Source organism: Lithobates pipiens, unplaced genomic scaffold (assembly GCF_037356315.1).
Source record: "Lithobates pipiens isolate NorthernLeopardFrog02 unplaced genomic scaffold, aLitPip1_a1.2 Scaffold_23, whole genome shotgun sequence".
Lineage (NCBI taxonomy): Eukaryota > Metazoa > Chordata > Amphibia > Anura > Ranidae > Lithobates > Lithobates pipiens.
The window spans coordinates 49,771,901-49,793,850 of NW_027507785.1; the positions used below are offsets into that span (position 1 = coordinate 49,771,901).

Consider the following 21,950-nt stretch of genomic DNA (forward strand, 5'->3'; position numbering starts at 1 on the left):
CAAAGGAAAAGATAAGTAAACCAACAATGCACTAGCTTAAAGGAACCTATGTAGAAAATAAAAAAATTACCTTTACAACCCCTTTAAGCTGGAAGCAAAGTGTCTTGAAGCTCAAAAATTTGACAGTAAAGGTTCCAAGTGGTTCTTGGATGGAGAAGAGTTCAAAGTATCCAGAGAAGTCCCACCACTTTGAGTTTGCGTAAAAATACAGTCTGTATTCCACATCTTTTGAATATTCACAGCTAGCAGAGTTTAGATTGTGGAATCAGTTGGACGTGAATCTGAGAAATGTGTACCTCCGTTTTTGAGGACTCCAACTTGCAGCTTCTGAATGTTGTGCTGTATAAATGACATGTCCATTTGGACCTCTTCTATAAGGGTGATTAATATGGATTGGCTATAGTTTCTAAAACCTTGGGGGTGTCCGGCCATGCACCAAATGCATGGGCCCAGGGTCGGGACAAGGGGTGGGCAGTAGAGACAGCTGCTCTGGATGCAGACCAGCAAGGGGCCAAAGAACAGACCATGTGTTACGCCTATTTTATGGTATATAATATTAACAGTGAAGGAGGGGGGTGCAATTCTGGATGCTTGCCCTAGGCGCTGGATAACCCTGTCCCGGTACTGCATACACTACATCCCATATATTACCCCTTATACTGTCCTCCTTTATCATACTCCTATACCCCACCTACGCTCTATTCCCTCTCCTGTATCACCTTGGTATACTGAACCCCTACATTGCACTTCTTTACACCCCATATTTGTGCCTCTATTTCATTCCCACCTATCATCCTACTATCACCACCACCACACGGAATGTTTTTTATTTGGAGCAATGGGCAACATTAGTGTGTTCTGTTAATCACTGCATAGATATAACTACATTCTCCTTGGTTTACGCTATAGAGATGATGAAGCCCCCAATGATGCCCAAGAACCGCTTGCCATCAAGGCAGCTCCTCTGAAGATGCTGCCACCTAGTGATGAGAGCACACAGGGGGAGGCCAGCCCCAGTATGGCCAGAAAAGGTGAGAAGATGATTGGCTGGAATTTTTCATTTCTTCCTAGAGATTGGCCCAGTGATCCATAGAAAAGTCTGAAAACCATGAAACCTGAAGCACCACCACCCTAGCAATTAATCCAAAACAAGGGATGAATTCAATGTGACTTCAATGTGACACTCTCAGATCCTACATTGTGCAGAGGTTTTCTAGGCTCCCAGCAGACTGGGAACGATTGTCACTGAGCTGCAGATACCCCATTACATACACATGGACACAACCACCCCATGTTTACATGGAAACGCATACCGTTCCCGGAATTTGCTGCTACAATTTAATTTAAAAAACACGTTTGTAATGCTGCCACACCCAAACAGGAATGTAACGCTATTTACAATATAGTAGCTTTCTTCAAAGGAGCAAAACATTTATTTTAATTTATAAATAGAGCATTCAGAGATTCAGCTTAATGATTTTTAAATACATTGAAAGCGGGGCTCGCGTCATTTTTTATTTATTTATTTTCCCTCAAAAGCACCACCTTGATATTGGCAGCTTATGTATTCAAACTGGCATATGCTGTATATGTCATTGTTTGTAAATCTAATGTACTCACTGAACCCTCTGTATCATGTAAGCTCCCATCCTGAGTGTAGGCAATGGGCATCTGAAGTCCGTCCGGAGTTTCTTCTGGGATACAGTACAGCTGGCTACCTCTTAATCTCGCCCATGCGCAGTGTGAACAAAGCGTGGCGCACTCAGTGTATTGCTGTTTTCCATGGCCATATGACTTAAGTTGCATAAACCCTGGATCAACTAGACATGTGCAGATGGTTTCGGTAAGAAATTTTAGGAGATTTGCATGTTTTCGAATTTCCAAAATAGCAACAGTAACGAATTTTAACGAATCTGAAATAAATGATCACAAAAACAATTAAATTAATTTGTTTCATTCAGATGTTTGAAGCGTCCGAAGTAATGAATGATCCAAATTGATTTGCAAATAGCTGGTCATTAGGCCCCAGGTTGTAGCTGCAGACTTCAGCTTACAACCTTCAAATGCTGGAGGGGAAAAAAAACAAAAAACAATTATTCTTTATGGAGAGGGTTCTCATCTCCACTCCAAAACCCCTGAAGCTCAAACAAGTTCTGGAACTTGTTTTTTCTGTTAGGCAGATTTGGGCGGTTTTCTGCTTCTTACATTGGTGACCTTTGGACCTGTACGAAATTGCAGTAAAATTGCGTGACTTTCTGCCTGCAAAAGCTATGCTTAGGTGCGAATGGGGCCTTAAGGAGTGGGCAGAGGCTGCATCCATAACATCCATGTTGCAGCCAGAACGTAAACAAACGAAGAGCCGGCATTAGAATAAAAATAAAAATGCATGCCCCCCCAGGCCGTTTGGATATGGTATGGATTTAAATGGGCACCCTACACCGCTATGCCTAAAAATAAAAATGCATAGGGTCCCCCCCAATCCATACCAGGCCGTTTGGATATGGTATGGATTTAAATGAGTACCCTATGCCGCTATGCCCAACAAAAATAAAATTAAAATGAATGGGGTCCCCCCCCCAATCCAGGTAACCCTATGCTGCTATGCCCAAAAAAATAATGCATGCTCCCCCCCCCCAAATCCATACCAGGCCATTTGGATATGGTATGGATTTAAATAGGTAACCCTATGCCGCTATGCCCAAAAAAAAAAAAAAAATGCATGCCCCCCCCAATCCATACCAGGCCGTTTGGGTATGATATGGATTTAAATGAGTACCCTATGCTGCTATGCATAAAAAATAAAATAAAAATGCATGGGGTCCCCCCCATTCCATACCAGGCCATTTGGATATGGTATGGATTTAAATAGGTAACCCTATGCCGCTATGCCCAAAAAAAAAAAAAAGCATGCCCCCCCCCCCCCAATCCATACCAGGCCGTTTGGGTATGGTATAAATGGGTACCCTATGCCGCTATGCCCAAAAAAAAAAAGCCTGGGCTCCCCTTTAAAATCCATACCAGGCCCTTATCCAAGCATGCGGGGGAGGGGGACAATACCAGCCCACATGCCCTGGGGAGTGCTTTGGGGGGAGAGGGGGCTTTCCCAAACCCCCAACACACTGTGTACCCATATTGATGGGAATAAGGTCCTCTTCCGCACAACCCTGGCCCAGTGGTTGTGGGGGTCTGTGGGCAGCAGGGGGCACCCAGATCCCTAACCCTCCAATGTGAATGAGTATGGGGTAAGTGTCAAAAGTAAATAAAAACACTAATGCCGTGTACACACGACCGGACTTTTTGACAGCAAAGGACAATTCGATCGTGTGTGGGCTCCATCGAACCTTTGCTTGCCATAAATCCGGCAGACTTTAGAAATAGAAGATGTTTTACATTTTTCCACCGGAACTCCGCCAGACCGAGAAATCTGTTCGTGTGTATGCTAGCCCGACAGACAAAAACCGACGCTAGGGCAGCTATTGGCCACTGGCTATGAACTTCCTTATTCTAATCCGGCCGTACGTCATCACGTTTCGAATCCGTCGGAATTTGGTGTGATTGTGTGTGGCCAAGTCCGTTCATTTGGTAACTCCGCCGAACGTCCGTCGGAAAGACCGTCGGACCTAGTCCCTCGAAAAGTCTGGTCATGTGTACGCGGCATAAGATTTGTTTTTTTGACATCTACTTTATTAAAAAAATAAAATAAAAACTTGTGCCATGCTGTAAATCTGGCATTAACCACAATGATCGCCCACAAAAAACAAAACAAAAAAACAACGCCCACCAAACATAACTGGTCCTGTACAGAGACACGGCCAACAACCAGCTATTGAAACAAATCGAATGCCGAATAAAAACTATTGAAACAAATCGAACCAAATGAAAGAACACAAATGCCGAAGATACAGAACAAATTCTGGAAACAAATCAGTTCACTAAACGAATGCATCCGAAATTAAATTCTTCAATTAAAAAATGCATCCGAAACAAAGTCTTCGGGCATACACATGTCTAGACGTGCGCATGCCCGAAAACTTGGTTTCGGATGCATTTGTTAATTGAAGAATTTAATTTCGGATGCATTTGTTATGTTTTGCCATAAGAGGTTATCAGATTCCAGTATTTGGGGTGACATTGTAGAGACCCAACCAGCTGGACACGTAATTGGGCACTTCTGTTGTCCGTTTCCAGTGCTGGAGATATTGAGGACAAATGGTAAGCAAGTTGCCTTAGATTACAATTTATGAAGTCTCCATATACATTTTTATATTCAGGATATTTTATTTGCCTTTTTAGTGCCAGCATTTTTTAAGATTCGTACAATTAGTAGGCTGGTCTAAATGGCTAATAAAGGAAAAGAGAAGGTGAAGAACAACAATCCTTGCTGAATGGTGCATGTCATTGACCTTGTAGAATGCTCCTTACGAGACCTTTGGTTGAAAAAAAAGCTCCCACTCAAACATTTTCTTTTTTCTTGTAGTGAAGAGACCGGCTCCTCTGCGGCCCAGCATGCCTCCGCCTATACAGCCTCGCGGGTCCATGATCGGCGAGCCACCATCCGATGAACTCCAGAACCCCCGTCCTGTCCCAAGGAGGAATATCGGCGGAAGCTTAAAAGTGCCCAACCAGCCTCCTCCCCAACCGCCAGCACCCAAAGTTGCCAATGTAAAGCCTGAGGCCGGTGATGGCGACCCGTCCAGAAAAACACCCCCCAGACCACTGCCAAGAAATCGCATCCAATCTACAGACAACTAACCAGGAAAAAGATTGTGCCAGCCGCTGGCTGAGGAGCTGAACTGAGCAAACCCTGTTATTTGAATGGATCGGAAATTGCGCTGCCCGGGGCATACCAGGGGGCACTCCCTCCATGAATACATACAGTGTAGGAATATTACAGACAAGGGACACAATAATACGGTGAATATTCAATCAGAACTGATGCACTGACATGCCATTCCTTTTACTCGAATGAATATACCTACTCGAAGAATTTATAACGCTGTTCTTTGTATAACGTGGGACTGGCGCCCATGTATTAAACACTTTATTCTTTCTAAACCCTTCAGTGTCTGTTGTCTTCTTCTTCAGCTACCACCATTCAGAAACATGGAAGAAAAAAAAAAAAAAGCAGAGCTCAAAGTAGGAAGGAATATAGCAAAGAAGGGACACAAAGAGGTGCTGCTCACCCCAAAAGTACAAAAAAAAAGGAAAAATTTCCCCAAAGTGGGGTTTTTAGGCAGCAAAGTAGAATAATTGATGCAATGTTAAATGAAAAAAGTAATTATTTATTTATAGTATCAAAAAGCACGACATGATCGTTAAAACAACATGAGCTCCAGTAGGAAATAAAAACTACACCGAAAGTACACTTGCAGACAAAGAATTTTTCATAGCAACATTAGTAATAAAAATGTTGACTATTTTGAAAAATGAATCTTGACGCGTTTCAACCCAGAATGCAAGGGTCTTCTTCAGAGGTTTAATCTGCTAAAAAAACATATAGTATGGGTACACATGTCAAAATGATATGCACACAGTAACAGAAAAAATAGATGCCGTACAGTGCAAACATGTGGTATAGTTACCCAATCGTGTATATTTTTCACCGGAAGAGTACTTCCTACATGGAGATCCTTTAAAAACCTTTTCTCTCCTCAGTTGGTAGCTCCAAGACACTCCACATCTGCACGAACCAGACCGGGATAGTAATCAGGCAATATGACTTACAAGGAGTTACACTCAAGATAATCCCACCCCAGAAAGACGGATCGAGCGGCGATCGAGTGGGGGGGGGGGGGGCAAATCACACCTGTGGCAGAGATCCAGGATGAATTAATCAGCCTGCCCACAATATATGTATCCAGTCAGACAGAAAATTCACATGGTAGCAACACACTAATAAAAATGGGGGATGGGATAAAATTAATGCATATCCCCACGCATGTAGTATGCATGCGTGTATGGCCCTCCCTTCATCAAAAAGAGATATGTGTCTACATATGAGAATAAGTAAAAAATAGATGTGACTAAATAGAGTAGAGGGTCAGAGTGACACAGTGCGTTAGCTCCATGAGTAGGGATCATGTCCCTTGAAAGTATATAGTCTACGTGGTGAGAGACGGGTGAGAAGTGCAGAGATGAAAATAGAGTGAGAGGGGAAAGTAGGAAGGAATAGGAACTGTACAGGCAAGGCCGGTGCTACCACTAGGCAAACTAGGCAGTCGCCTAGAGCACACTGCTGCCTAGGTTGTAGGTACAGCCAGCTGTTGCTGGGTTTGACCTCCCCCCTCCCCCCCCCAGGAGAATCCTGCCCAAATACCCAGTCAGAGTAGCTGTTGCTACAGCCGCACCGCTCAGCAACAGCGCAGGCTGTGCAGCAATCAGAGCTGTTCCTGAATGTACGACGGCTGACCGCATCTGCCGCCGCCCACTGGTCTTAGTGCTAGGGTTTGGTTGCTAGGACCACCCATTTCATAGCAGCCAATCGTGCTTGCCCATCCTCAATGCCCCGGAATTCAGAGGAGGAGGAGGAAGTTCTCCTTGCAATGCCCATGTCTTATCTAATGTCACCAGGTAAGGGGGGAGAAAACCACATGGCTGAGCGACCTGGAGGAACTCCGCTATGAGTAGAGTGCAGAGAAAAATCACATGAGCAGAGCGGCTTGAAGGAACTGCGCTATGGGAAGAGCACAGAAAAAAACTACATGGCTGAGCGACCTGGAGGAAATCAGCCATGTGATTTTCTATGCACTCGCCTCAGAGTGGAGTTCCTCCAGGCCACTGAGCCATGTGGTTTTCTCTGCCTGGAGGAACTCCGCTATGAGGAGAGTGCAGAGAAAACCACATGGCTGAGTGGCCTGGAGGAACTCCGCTATGAGGAGACCACAGAGAAAACCACATGGCTGAGCGGCCTGGAGGAACTCCGCTATGAGGAGACCACAGAGAAAACCACATGGCTGAGCGGCCTGGAGGAACTCTGCTATGAGGAGACTACAGAGAAAACCACATGGCTGAGCGGCCTGGAGGAACTCCGCTATGAGGAGACTACAGAGAAAACCACATGGCTGAGCGGCCTGGAGGAACTCTGCTATGAGGAGACTACAGAGAAAACCACATGGCTGAGCGGCCTGGAGGAACTCCGCTATGAGGAGACCACAGAGAAAACCACATGGCTGAGCGGCCTGGAGGAACTCCGCTATGAGGAGACCACAGAGAAAACCACATGGCTGAGCGGCCTGGAGGAACTCTGCTATGAGGAGACTACAGAGAAAACCACATGGCTGAGCGGCCTGGAGGAACTCCGCTATGAGGAGACCACAGAGAAAACCACATGGCTGAGCGGCCTGGAGGAACTCCGCTATGAGGAGACTACAGAGAAAACCACATGGCTGAGTGGCCTGGAGGAACTCCGCTATGGGGAGAGCGCAGAGAAAACCACATGGCTGAGCGGCCTGGAGGAACTCCGTTATGAGGAGAGTGCAGAGAAAACCACATGGCTGAGCGGCCTGGAGGAACTCCGCTATGAGGAGACCACAGAGAAAACCACATGGCTGAGTGGCCTGGAGGAACTCCGCTATGAGGAGAGCATGGAGAAAACCACATGGCTGAGTGGCCTGGAGGAACTCCGCTATGAGGAGACTACAGAGAAAACCACATGGCTGAGCGGCCTGGAGGAACTCCGCTATGAGGAGACCACAGAGAAAACCACATGGCTGAGTGGCCTGGAGGAACTCCGCTATGAGGAGAGCATGGAGAAAACCACATGGCTGAGCGGCCTGGAGGAACTCCGCTATGAGGAGAGTGCAGAGAAAACCACATGGCTGAGTGGCCTGGAGGAACTCCACTATGAGGAGAGTGCAGAGAAAACCACATGGCTGAGCGGCCTGGAGGAACTCCGCTATGAGGAGAGCATGGAGAAAACCACATGGCTGAGTGGCCTGGAGGAACTCCGCTATGAGGAGAGTGCAGAGAAAACCACATGGCTGAGTGGCCTGGAGGAACTCCGCTATGAGGAGACCACAGAGAAAACCACATGGCTGAGCGGCCTGGAGGAACTCCGCTATGAGGAGACCACAGAGAAAACCACATGGCTGAGCGGCCTGGAGGAACTCCGCTATGAGGAGAGTGCAGAGAAAACCACATGGCTGAGCGGCCTGGAGGAACTCCGCTATGAGGAGACCACAGAGAAAACCACATGGCTGAGCGGCCTGGAGGAACTCCGCTATGAGGAGAGCATGGAGAAAACCACATGGCTGAGCGGCCTGGAGGAACTCCGCTATGAGGAGAGCATGGAGAAAACCACATGGCTGAGCGGCCTGGAGGAACTCCGCTATGAGGAGAGCATGGAGAAAACCACATGGCTGAGTGGCCTGGAGGAACTCCGCTATGAGGAGAGCATGGAGAAAACCACATGGCTGAGTGGCCTGGAGGAACTCCGCTATGAGGAGAGCATGGAGAAAACCACATGGCTGAGTGGCCTGGAGGAACTCCGCTATGAGGAGACCACAGAGAAAACCACATGGCTGAGCGGCCTGGAGGAACTCCGCTATGAGGAGAGCATGGAGAAAACCACATGGTTGAGCAGCCTCAAACATCAAACATGGTTCAGTACAACTACTATTGTAGAGCAGAATCATTATCAGGGATGCAGCCGAGGATTTCTGGCTAATGGAAGGTTGGCACAGGCGACGAGCTCTGCGGACAATTCTATTTTTAGCCTCTACAATGCAGAAGGGCACAGCGCCATCTTCTATTGGCCGGTCAGACCTGCGGAGGTCATGTGATCCTTGGAAATGCTTGGCAATGCGTACTGCCATGGCATGTTTCTGCTCTGGGATTCGAAGGAGGAGACTGAAGCCAATTAGAGGAAGAAGTTTGTTAACAGTTGAGGAATGTTCAGATCAACAAAACACCGCAAATTCCTCCTGATGGGAGTGGAGAATTGGCGGATCAGACGCCGGGAATAGGCGATGGGGAGAACGTGAGCCAAAAGAGGGGCTGAAGTAATAATGATAGGGAGGGGGCAGGGGGGATAATATCATAATAAACAGCAGCTTGATCTCTGTACATAGGACAACAATAAGCCGTATGCTCCATAGAGTTGGGCTTTATGGCAGAGCGGCCAGAAGAAAGACATTACTTTCATCAAAAAACAAAATGGCGCGTTCTGAGTTTGTGAAAAGGCATGTGGGAGACTCCCGAAATGTATGGAGGAAGGTGATCTGCTCTGATGTATGGAGGAAGGTGATCTGCTCTGATGTATGGAGGAAGGTAATCTGCTCTGATGTATGGAGGAAGGTGATCTGCTCTGATGTTTGGAGGAAGGTGATCTGGTCTGATGTATGGAGGAAGGTGATCTGCTCTGATGTATGGAGGAAGGTGATCTGCTCTGATGTATGGAGGAAGGTGATCTGGTCTGATGTATGGAGGAAGGTGATCTGGTCTGATGTACGGAGGAAGGTGATCTGCTCTGATGTATGGAGGAAGGTGATCTGCTCTGATGTACGGAGGAAGGTGATCTGCTCTGATGTATGGAGGAAGGTGATCTGCTCTGATGTATGGAGGAAGGTGATCTGGTCTGATGTATGGAGGAAGGTGATCTGGTCTGATGTATGGAGGAAGGTGCTCTGCTCTGATGTATGAAGGAAGGTGATCTGCTCTGATGTATGGAGGAAGGTGATCTGCTCTGATGTATGGAGGAAGGTGATCTGGTCTGATGTATGGAGGAAGGTGATCTGGTCTGATGTATGGAGGAGGGTGATCTGGTCTGATGTATGGAGGAAGGTGCTCTGCTCTGATGTATGAAGGAAGGTGATCTGCTCTGATGTATGGAGGAAGGTGATCTGGTCTGATGTACGGAGGAAGGTGATCTGCTCTGATGTATGGAGGAAGGTGATCTGGTCTGATGTATGGAGGAAGGTGATCTGGTCTGATGTATGGAGGAGGGTGATCTGGTCTGATGTATGGAGGAAGGTGCTCTGGTCTGATGTATGGAGGAAGGTGATCTGCTCTGATGTATGGAGGAAGGTGATCTGGTCTGATGTATGGAGGAAGGTGCTCTGGTCTGATGTATGGAGGAAGGTGATCTGCTCTGATGTATGGAGGAAGGTGATCTGGTCTGATGTATGGAGGAAGGTGATCTGGTCTGATGTATGGAGGAAGGTGCTCTGGTCTGATGTATGGAGGAAGGTGATCTGCTCTGATGTATGGAGGAAGGTGATCTGCTCTGATGTATGGAGGAAGGTGATCTGCTCTGATGTATGGAGGAAGGTGATCTGGTCTGATGTATGGAGGAAGGTGATCTGGTCTGATGTATGGAGGAAGGTGATCTGGTCTGATGTATTGAGGAAGGTGATCTGGTCTGATGTATGGAGGAAGGTGATCTGGTCTGATGTATTGAGGAAGGTGATCTGGTCTGATGTATGGAGGAAGGTGATCTGGTCTGATGTATGGAGGAAGGTGCTCTGGTCTGATGTACGGAGGAAGGTGATCTGGTCTGATGTATGGAGGAAGGTGATCTGGTCTGATGTATGGAGGAAGGTGATCTGGTCTGATGTATGGAGGAAGGTGATCTGCTCTTATGTATGGAGGAAGGTGATCTGGTCTGATGTACAGAGGAAGGTGATCTGCTCTGATGTATGGAGGAAGGTGATCTGGTCTGATGTATGGAGGAAGGTGCTCTGGTCTGATGTATGGAGGAAGGTACTCTGGTCTGATGTATGGAGGAAGGTGATCTGCTCTGATGTATGGAGGAAGGTGATCTGGTCTGATGTATGGAGGAAGGTGATCTGCTCTGATGTATGGAGGAAGGTGATCTGCTCTGATGTATGGAGGAAGGTGATCTGGTTTGATGTATGGAGGAAGGTGATCTGCTCTGATGTATGGAGGAAGGTGATCTGCTCTGATGTATGGAGGAAGGTGATCTGCTCTGATGCATGGAGGAAGGTACTCTGGTCTGATGTATGGAGGAAGGTGATCTGGTCTGATGTACAGAGGAAGGTGATCTGGTCTGATGTATGGAGGAAGGTGATCTGGTCTGATGTATGGAGGAAGGTGATCTGGTCTGATGTATGGAGGAAGGTGATCTGCTCTGATGTATGGAGGAAGGTGCTCTGGTCTGATGTACGGAGGAAGGTGATCTGGTCTGATGTACGGAGGAAGTTGATCTGGTCTGATGTACGGAGGAAGGTGATCTGGTCTGATGTACGGAGGAAGGTGATCTGGTCTGATGTACGGGGGAAGGTGATCTGGTATGATGTACGGAGGAAGGTGATCTGGTCTGATGTATGGAGGAAGGTGATCTGGTCTGATGTATGGAGGAAGGTGCTCTGGTCTGATGTATGGAGGAAGGTGATCTGGTCTGATGTATGGAGGAAGGTGATCTGGTCTGATGTATGGAGGAAGGTGATCTGGTCTGATGTATGGAGGAAGGTGATCTGGTCTGATGTATGGAGGAAGGTGATCTGGTCTGATGTATGGAGGAAGGTGCTCTGCTCTGATGTATGGAGGAAGGTGCTCTGGTCTGATGTACGGAGGAAGGTGATCTGGTCTGATGTATGGAGGAAGGTGATCTGGTCTGATGTATGGAGGAAGGTGATCTGGTCTGATGTATGGAGGAAGGTGATCTGGTCTGATGTATGGAGGAAGGTGATCTGGTCTGATGTACAGAGGAAGGTGATCTGCTCTGATGTATGGAGGAAGGTGATCTGCTCTGATGTATGGAGGAAGGTGATCTGGTCTGATGTATGGAGGAAGGTGCTCTGGTCTGATGTATGGAGGAAGGTACTCTGGTCTGATGTATGGAGGAAGGTGATCTGCTCTGATGTATGGAGGAAGGTGATCTGCTCTGATGTATGGAGGAAGGTGATCTGGTCTGATGTATGGAGGAAGGTGATCTGCTCTGATGTATGGAGGAAGGTCATCTGGTTTGATGTATGGAGGAAGGTGATCTGCTCTGATGTATGGAGGAAGGTGATCTGCTCTGATGTATGGAGGAAGGTGATCTGCTCTGATGTATGGAGGAAGGTGATCTGCTCTGATGTATGGAGGAAGGTACTCTGGTCTGATGTATGGAGGAAGGTGATCTGGTCTGATGTACAGAGGAAGGTGATCTGCTCTGATGTATGGAGGAAGGTGATCTGCTCTGATGTATGGAGGAAGGTGATCTGGTCTGATGTATGGAGGAAGGTGATCTGCTCTGATGTATGGAGGAAGGTGCTCTGGTCTGATGTACGGAGGAAGGTGATCTGGTCTGATGTACGGAGGAAGTTGATCTGGTCTGATGTACGGAGGAAGGTGATCTGGTCTGATGTACGGAGGAATGTGATCTGGTCTGATGTACGGGGGAAGGTGATCTGGTATGATGTACGGAGGAAGGTGATCTGGTCTGATGTACGGAGGAAGGTGATCTGGTCTGATGTATGGAGGAAGGTGATCTGGTCTGATGTATGGAGGAAGGTGATCTGGTCTGATGTATGGAGGAAGGTGATCTGGTCTGATGTATGGAGGAAGGTGATCTGGTCTGATGTATGGAGGAAGGTGATCTGGTCTGATGTATGGAGGAAGGTGATCTGGTCTGATGTATGGAGGAAGGTGCTCTGGTCTGATGTATGGAGGAAGGTGATCTGGTCTGATGTATGGAGGAAGGTGATCTGGTCTGATGTATGGAGGAAGGTGATCTGATCTGATGTATGGAGGAAGGTGATCTGCTCTGATGTATGGAGGAAGGTGATCTGGTCTGATGTATGGAGGAAGGTGATCTGGTCTGATGTATGGAGGAATGTGATCTGGTCTGATGTACGGGGGAAGGTGATCTGGTATGATGTACGGAGGAAGGTGATCTGGTCTGATGTATGGAGGAAGGTGATCTGGTCTGATGTATGGAGGAATGTGATCTGGTCTGATGTACGGGGGAAGGTGATCTGGTATGATGTACGGAGGAAGGTGATCTGGTCTGATGTATGGAGGAAGGTGATCTGGTCTGATGTATGGAGGAAGGTGCTCTGCTCTGATGTATGGAGGAAGGTGATCTGGTCTGATGTATGGAGGAAGGTGCTCTGGTCTGATGTATGGAGGAAGGTGCTCTGGTCTGATGTATGGAGGAAGGTGATCTGGTCTGATGTATGGAGGAAGGTGATCTGCTCTGATGTATGGAGGAAGGTGATCTGGTCTGATGTATGGAGGAAGGTGATCTGCTCTGATGTATGGAGGAAGGTACTCTGGTCTGATGTATGGAGGAAGGTGATCTGCTCTGATGTATGGAGGAAGGTGATCTGGTCTGATGTATGGAGGAAGGTGATCTGGTCTGATGTATGGAGGAAGGTGATCTGCTCTGATGTATGGAGGAAGGTCATCTGGTTTGATGTATGGAGGAAGGTGATCTGCTCTGATGTATGGAGGAAGGTGATCTGCTCTGATGTATGGAGGAAGGTGATCTGCTCTGATGTATGGAGGAAGGTGATCTGCTCTGATGTATGGAGGAAGGTACTCTGGTCTGATGTATGGAGGAAGGTGATCTGGTCTGATGTACAGAGGAAGGTGATCTGGTCTGATGTATGGAGGAAGGTGATCTGGTCTGATGTATGGAGGAAGGTGATCTGGTCTGATGTATGGAGGAAGGTGATCTGCTCTGATGTATGGAGGAAGGTGCTCTGGTCTGATGTACGGAGGAAGGTGATCTGGTCTGATGTACGGAGGAAGTTGATCTGGTCTGATGTACGGAGGAAGGTGATCTGGTCTGATGTATGGAGGAAGGTGATCTGGTCTGATGTATGGAGGAAGGTGATCTGGTCTGATGTATGGAGGAAGGTGATCTGGTCTGATGTATGGAGGAAGGTGCTCTGGTCTGATGTATGGAGGAAGGTGATCTGGTCTGATGTATGGAGGAAGGTGATCTGGTCTGATGTATGGAGGAAGGTGATCTGATCTGATGTATGGAGGAAGGTGATCTGCTCTGATGTATGGAGGAAGGTGATCTGGTCTGATGTATGGAGGAAGGTGATCTGGTCTGATGTATGGAGGAATGTGATCTGGTCTGATGTACGGGGGAAGGTGATCTGGTATGATGTACGGAGGAAGGTGATCTGGTCTGATGTATGGAGGAAGGTGATCTGGTCTGATGTATGGAGGAATGTGATCTGGTCTGATGTACGGGGGAAGGTGATCTGGTATGATGTACGGAGGAAGGTGATCTGGTCTGATGTATGGAGGAAGGTGCTCTGCTCTGATGTATGGAGGAAGGTGATCTGGTCTGATGTATGGAGGAAGGTGATCTGCTCTGATGTATGGAGGAAGGTGCTCTGGTCTGATGTATGGAGGAAGGTGATCTGCTCTGATGTATGGAGGAAGGTGATCTGCTCTGATGTATGGAGGAAGGTGATCTGGTCTGATGTATGGAGGAAGGTGATCTGGTCTGATGTATGGAGGAAGGTGCTCTGCTCTGATGTATGGAGGAAGGTGATCTGGTCTGATGTATGGAGGAAGGTGATCTGCTCTGATGTATGGAGGAAGGTGCTCTGGTCTGATGTATGGAGGAAGGTGATCTGGTATGATGTACGGAGGAAGGTGATCTGGTCTGATGTATGGAGGAAGGTGCTCTGCTCTGATGTATGGAGGAAGGTGATCTGGTCTGATGTATGGAGGAAGGTGATCTGCTCTGATGTATGGAGGAAGGTGCTCTGGTCTGATGTATGGAGGAAGGTGATCTGCTCTGATGTATGGAGGAAGGTGATCTGCTCTGATGTATGGAGGAAGGTGATCTGGTCTGATGTATGGAGGAAGGTGATCTGCTCTGATGTATGGAGGAAGGTGATCTGCTCTGATGTATGGAGGAAGGTGATCTGCTCTGATGTATGGAGGAAGGTGATCTGGTCTGATGTATGGAGGAAGGTGATCTGCTCTGATGTATGGAGGAAGGTGATCTGGTCTGATGTATGGAGGAAGGTGATCTGGTCTGATGTACAGAGGAAGGTGATCTGGTCTGATGTATGGAGGATATATATATATATACCGGTATGTGTGTGTGTGTGTGTGTGTGTGTGTGTGTGTGTATATATATATATATATATATATATATATATATATATATATTATATAATACAAAAATTGAACTGTGGACAGTGTCAGTAGTTTTTCTTTTTTGTTTTTTTTACAATATTTTTTTAATTACATTTTTATTGAACTATCAGGGGTCTAAAACCACCCATGATGTCTTTCGCTTTTAAAACAGAAGACAGAGATTTCCCAGTCCCTTTCTCTGCAGTGTCGGCTGCTCTGGACAGTGAATGAATGGGAAGTGCTCTGTGCTGAGCGGCTTCCTAGTCATTCGCAAACTGATACATAGTAAACAGTTTACTATGCTTCAGTTATGCATGAACCCGGTGAGTGATTGGTATTAAATAAAAGACGAGGAACAGGGACGGCAGGAGCGATGGCATATACTGGTACCGATCCACTGTATTTTCCTCCTCCAGCCTCTGAATGCCGGCAGGAGGGAGAGAAGGGGACGCAGACTTTCAGTGGCTGCAGGAGGAATATACTGATCAGATACAGTAATGTCTCGTTTCCACTGAGCGGATCGGTTCGGGTTGGTACAGATTGGAAGGGTTAGAATGGTCCGGCCTATTCAGGTGAGCGTTTCCACTGCAAGTCGGACCACCAGGGGCCATACGGGGTTTACAAAAAAAAAGCCTAGCGTGGCGTCACACTGATTGGCAGATGTTTTTCTGTCTGCCAATCAGTGGAATGTATCATAGCTCCGCCCTAACCGTACCGTACCATATTCTATGGCCCCACATCTGAAGCAGGACCCTGAATGGTGCGGTATAGTTTGGTTGCATGGACCGCTTTCAAAATAAACACTCAAAATAGCGTACCATGGCGAACCATACCAAACTGCACCGAACTGTACCGAACCATACTGAACCGTACCGAACCGTACCGAACCGTACCGAACCGTACCGAACCATACCGAACCGTACCGAACTGTACTGAACCGTACCGAACCGTACTGAACCGTACCGAACCGTACCGAACCGTACTGAACCGTACCGAACCGTACTGAACCGTACCGAAACATACCGAACTGTACTGAACCGTACCGAACCGTACTGAACCGTACCGAACCGTACTGAACCGTACCGAAACATACCGAACTGTACTGAACCGTACCGAACCGTACTGAACCGTACCGAAACGTACCGAACCGTACTGAACCGTACCAAACCATACCGAACCGCACTGAACCGTACCGAACCAATTCGCTCATTGGAAACAAGGCATAAGTGTTGCCCTCTCATTACCCCTCGTGGCAAGGTTCCGGAAGTTGGCATAGAAGGATTATGGTCTACCAATCACCTGCCAATCAGTAGAGGCAGTTGCCAGTTGCCAACCCCCCGGATTAGGGTGTGCCCAGGCACACCCCTTGCGCATGCCTATGCCCACACCACTCAGCCGTGTGTAGAGATGTGTACAGATATATCATGCTACCCATAGCCAGGTGCACAGACATCCCATGCTTCCCAAAGTCAGGTGCACAGTTTTCAAACAACATCCGCAGACTGGTGCAAAGAGGTCCTAAGCCACCAATATCCAGGTGCGCACACATCACACGCTACCCATACCCAGGTACACAGATGTCCCATGCCGCTCACAGCCATGTGCACAAATATTTCATGTCACCCGTAGCCAGGTGCTAAGGTAGGGTTGCCATTTTTTCTTCAAACCAAACCCAAAGACTTTAGCGGCGCAGGGCAACTTTTTATTTTTTTATTTCCCACCCCGTAGTATACACTATAGAATTATAAAAGACCTGGGACACCTAGAACAGTGGGTGTGGCCTAACTGCTCTTGCTGACATCATCACCACCTCCCCCTCCTGCCTCCTGGAATGCTGGACCTGCCCACAGACAGCAGCCTGCAGCTCCCAGATGGGAACAAAGTTTTGTGTAACTATCTCAATTACCTGGGGAGCCACAGCCCAGTCTGAATAATGTGTCCGGGTTTCAGACAGACCGAAACCCGGACACATGATTGAAAACCCGGACTGTCCGGGTGAATCCTGGACGGGTGGCAACCCTATGCACAGACTTCATTCAACAGGCACAGCCAGGTGCAGAGATGTCTCGAGCCACCCAGGTGCACAGACATCATTCAACAGGCATAGCCAGGTGCAGAGATGTCCCGAGCCACCCAGGTGCACAATAAGTACAGAGTGCATAGAACACACAGCCCAGATCACTCCTCATCTACTGTATGTGAGCCTTGTGTACAGAAAAACCTGTGTGTTGTATAATGGATGGGCCCGGGTGTGATCCTCCTGCCGGGTGTCACCTCTCTGTGTCCCCATGACTGTCACATTTCAGTGAATGTCCTGGATTTGTGCCCCCCCCCCCCCCCCCGGATATCTCCACATGACACACGGGGAGAGAAGCCAAACCACAGAAAAAAAAAAAACTGCCTTCACTTCCGCCAACTCACACATCTGCAGAATCTGCGATGTGAAATCTTCCAGTACACCCTTCAATGTCCCCATCACAGTCACACACCATCATTACACATTTATATGGCTCTGACATATACCGCAGTGCTGTACAGAGAACACTCAGCCAGTCACATCAGTCTCTGTACCATAGGAGCTTACACTCTAATGTTTCCATCACAGTCACACACTATACACATTTATATAGCTCTGACATATACCGCAGTGCTGTACAGAGAACACCGAGTCCATACATTAGTATCTACAGCAGAGGAGCTTACACTCTAATGCAGGGGGCGCCCAACTTTTTAAGGAGCCGCAGCCCGCTCTACTCTACGGACCCTCTGATCCACCCAGACAGAGAGGGATGGATCCCCTTCTGTTGGAGATAGGTGGGTGTAAACGCACACACATTATTTTTACATCTTCCACTATAGAGGTGAAGATTGGGTCCGCAAGAAAAACAGACAGGCGGACCCATCGTGAGAAAGGGGCCTAAGGCTGCTTTCACACTGATGCACTGCGGTACCTGCACCTATACTGACCTCAATCTTCACTTCTTCCTCAGGATTCCTGCAGGTATCACTGGCTGCTGCTATCCCCCAGGTGGGCATGGCTGGCGGGTGCTGGTGGCTGTCCTCCAGGGCAGGTACTGCTGGTGGGTAATGCCAGTGGGCACTGCTGGTGGTATTCCTGGTGGGCACTGCCAATGGGCACTGCTGGCTGGTACTTCCGGTGGGTACTGCTGGATGGTACTGCTGGCTGGTACTGCTGGTGGGTATTCTTGGGGTGCTACTGCTGGTGGGTACTGCCGGCTGGTACTGCTGGCTGGTACTTCTTATGGGTATTGATGGTGGGCACTGCTGGCTGGTACTGCCGGTGGGTACTGCTGGCTGGTACTGCTGGTGGGTACTGCTGGCTGGTACTTCTTATGGGTATTGATGGTGGGCACTGCTGGCTGGTACTGCTGGTGGGCATTCTTGGGGGGCTACTGCTGGTGGGTACTGCTGGCTGGTACTTCTTATGGGTATTGATGGTGGGCACTGCTGGCTGGGACTGCCGGTGGGTACTGCTGGCTGGCACTGCTGGTGGGTACTGCTGGTGGGTACTGCTGGCTGGTACTTCTTATGGGTATTGATGGTGGGCACTATTGGCTGGTACTGCCGGTGGGTACTGCTGGTGGGTATTCCTGGTGGGCACTGCTGGTGGTTACTGCCGGCTGGTACTGCCAGTGGGTTTTGCTGGTGGGTACTGCCGGTGGGCACTGCTGGTGGGTATTCCTGGTGGGCACTTCTGGTGGGTACTGCCAGTGGGCACTGCTGTGGGTACTGCTGGCTGGTACTGCCGGTGAGCACTGCTGGCGGGTACTGCCAGTGGGTACTGCTGGCTGGTACTGCTGGTGGGTATTCCTGGTGGGCACTGCTGGTGTGTATTCCTGGTGGGTACTGCCGGTGTGTATTGCTGGTGGGTATTCCTGATGGGCACTGCTGGTGGGTATTGCCAGTGGGCACTGCTGGCTGGTACTGCCGGTGGGTACTGCTGGTGGGTATTACTGGTGGGCACTGCTGATGGGTACTGCCATTGGCAACTGACAGTTGCCACTGCTGGTGGCTACTGCTGGGGGTACCCCTGGTGGCTGCTGCCCCAGATTGCTGGTTCACGACCTGCCATCCCCGAGCATCAGTGTGACAGGAGCATGTGGCTTCAGTAGAAAGCAGAGCATCGGCTCCGCTTCCTCTACTGTCGGCTCCGTTCTTCACACTGATGCTCTTGGGTGGCGGGTCGGGAACCCCCGCTCCAGGTTTGCTGGCCTGCCATCCAAGAGCAGGAGGTGGCGCGCCACATCAGATTGGGCCCCACCACAGTCACACACTATTATTATTATTATAATACATTTTTATAGCTCTTATATATAACGCAGTATTACCTCCCCTGCTGTGTGAATTGTACTTTTTTTCAATGTGCAATTAATCTAAAATGTTATGAAACTTTTTGTTAAATCGAAAAAGAAGAGTTTGTATCAGCAGAAACGGGAACATTTCATGGTGTATCTGCGTTCTGTTTCAAATGCTGTTTCATGCATTGACATACATCAACAGACCCAGTCTGCCCAGACTTCTATAATCAACTGCTGACTTGGCACCATCCATAGGCAGCTTAACTCATCAATAAGAAATCAACAGAAGTTGATCCCACAATTTTATTTCAGATACGGGCAGTACAGAAGATGTTTGTTCAGTCTTTTAAAGTGTAAGAAAATAATTATTTTCCTACATTGGCTCTTTGCAAAGAACTGACTGGGGGAAAATGGAAGAAACACGGGAGGGTCCGGCTAGAACTGCACTAACTAGCACTAAAAAGGAGGGCAGAACTTAGGGAGATACCAAATCATAAGACAAGTTTTAGTGGCCCTAAACCACCACTAGATGTCAGCATACAAAAGAACAATAGTAATCTAATACTGTTCAATACAACAGGAAAAATACATATTGGTGAGACAGAGAAACCTTGTCTGTCTCACATACATGAGTTAAAAACGCACAGAACTACATTAAAAACGGCGTATATCATTTATTTCAAGAGGCCCACATAACGCATGTAAGTCCAGCCTGTCCTGTGTACTACGCTACAGCATACAGACATAAACGAGCCACACGGGGAGGAAGGGGGATTCATGTAGTAGAACGGATCTTCCTCCAGGACAAGTGGAGAACATCCAATATAGGAGGACACCTTGCTGTGCCAGGACCCCCCCCCCCCCCAACAGTATAAACAGTAATGACAAGTCTCAGGTGATGTCATGCATCTTTTATGATGTAATGTGTCTCATGTGATGTTATGAACCTCATTTGATGTTATGTGGCTCATGAGATGCCAATGCGTCTCACTTGATGCCATGCTTTTCAGCTGATGCCATGCATGCGTCTCATGTAATGCCATGCGTCTCACTTGATGCCATGCGTCTCAGGTGATGCCATGCATGCATCTCATGTAATGCCATGCGTCTCACTTGATGCCATGCGTCTCAGGTGATGCCATGCATGCATCTCATGTAATGCCATGCGTCTCACTTGATGCCATGCGTCTCAGGTGATGCCATGCATGCATCTCATGTAATGCCATGTGTCTCACTTGATGCCATGTGTCTCACTTGATGCCATGCTTCTCAGCTGATGCCATGCATGCGCCTCATGTAATGCCATGCATCTCACTTGATGCCATGCGTCTAACTTGATGCCATGGGTCTCACTTGATGCCATGGGTCTCACTTGATGCCATGGGTCTCACTTGATGTCATGTGTTTCATTTGACGCCATGCATCTGATTTAAAGTCACATGTCTTATGAGATGACATGCATCTCATTTGATGTCACGCATCTCATGTGATGCCATGCGTCTCATTTGATGTCACGCATCTCATGTGATGCCATGCATCTGATTTAATGTCACATGTCTTATAAGATGACATGTGTCTCAAGTGATGTCACATGTCCTATGAGATGACATGCGTCTCATGTGATGTCACGTGTCACATTTGATGCCATGTTTCTCAGTTGATGCCATGTGTATCATGTGATGCCATGCATCCCATATTATGTCATGCATCTCATGTGATGCCATGTTTTTCAGTTGATGTCATGTGTATCATGTTATGAATGAATGAATGAATGAATGAAATACTTGTATAGCGCACAATGCGAACTGAATCGCCTCTAGGTTATAACATACAGTCCATTTGATGCCACGCATTGCATGTGATGTCAGGTGTCTTATGCGATGGCGTGCGTCTCATTAGATGCCACGCATTGCATGTGATGCCATGTGTCTCATGTGATGGCATGCGTCTCATTTGATGCCACGCATTGCATGTGATGTCGGGAGTCTCATGCGATGGCGTGCGTCTCATTTGATGCCACGCATTGCATGTGATGTCAGGTGTCTCATGCAATGGCATACGTGTCATTTGATGCCACGCATGGCATGTGATGTCGGGTGTCTCATGCGATGGCGTGCGTCTCATTTGATGCCACGCATTGCATGTGATGTCAGGTGTCTCATGCAATGGCATACGTCTCATTTGATGCCACGCAACGCATGTGATGACGGGAGTCTCATGCGATGGCGTGCGTCTCATTTGATGCCACGCATCGCATGTGATGTCGGGTGTCTCATGCAATGGCGTGCGTCTCATTTGATGCCACGCATTGCATGTGATGTCAGGTGTCTCATGCAATGGCATACGTCTCATTTGATGCCACGCATGTGATGTCAGGAGTCTCAGGTGATGTGATAATATATCATGTAATGTAATTTGTTTGTTACTTTGTATCTTAGGAAGGGGTTTGCCTTGCTTGTATCCTTTGATGAGGATGGTCATCCTTTGTCCCCTCGCTGTGTGTGGTCGGTGATGACATCATAGAGGAATGGCGATGGACCGCCCGTGCTCAGTCACACTGTATTCTCATTTCCATTCATT

At 48.0% G+C, this 21,950-nt stretch overlaps 1 protein-coding gene across 1 annotated transcript in view; it reads left to right on the forward strand.

Moving 5' to 3' along the window:
* The window catches only part of SH3BP1 (SH3 domain binding protein 1), a 76,560-nt gene extending 71,505 nt beyond the window's left edge, over positions 1-5,055 (forward strand). Inside the window, exons 17-18 of the mRNA XM_077451571.1 lie at positions 910-1,031; positions 4,478-5,055. Of these exons, the coding sequence (XP_077307697.1) occupies positions 910-1,031; positions 4,478-4,752 (397 nt within the window). The 3' untranslated portion in view covers positions 4,753-5,055. The remainder of the gene's footprint in view (positions 1-909; positions 1,032-4,477) is intronic.
* Positions 5,056-21,950: the final 16,895 nt, after the last annotated feature.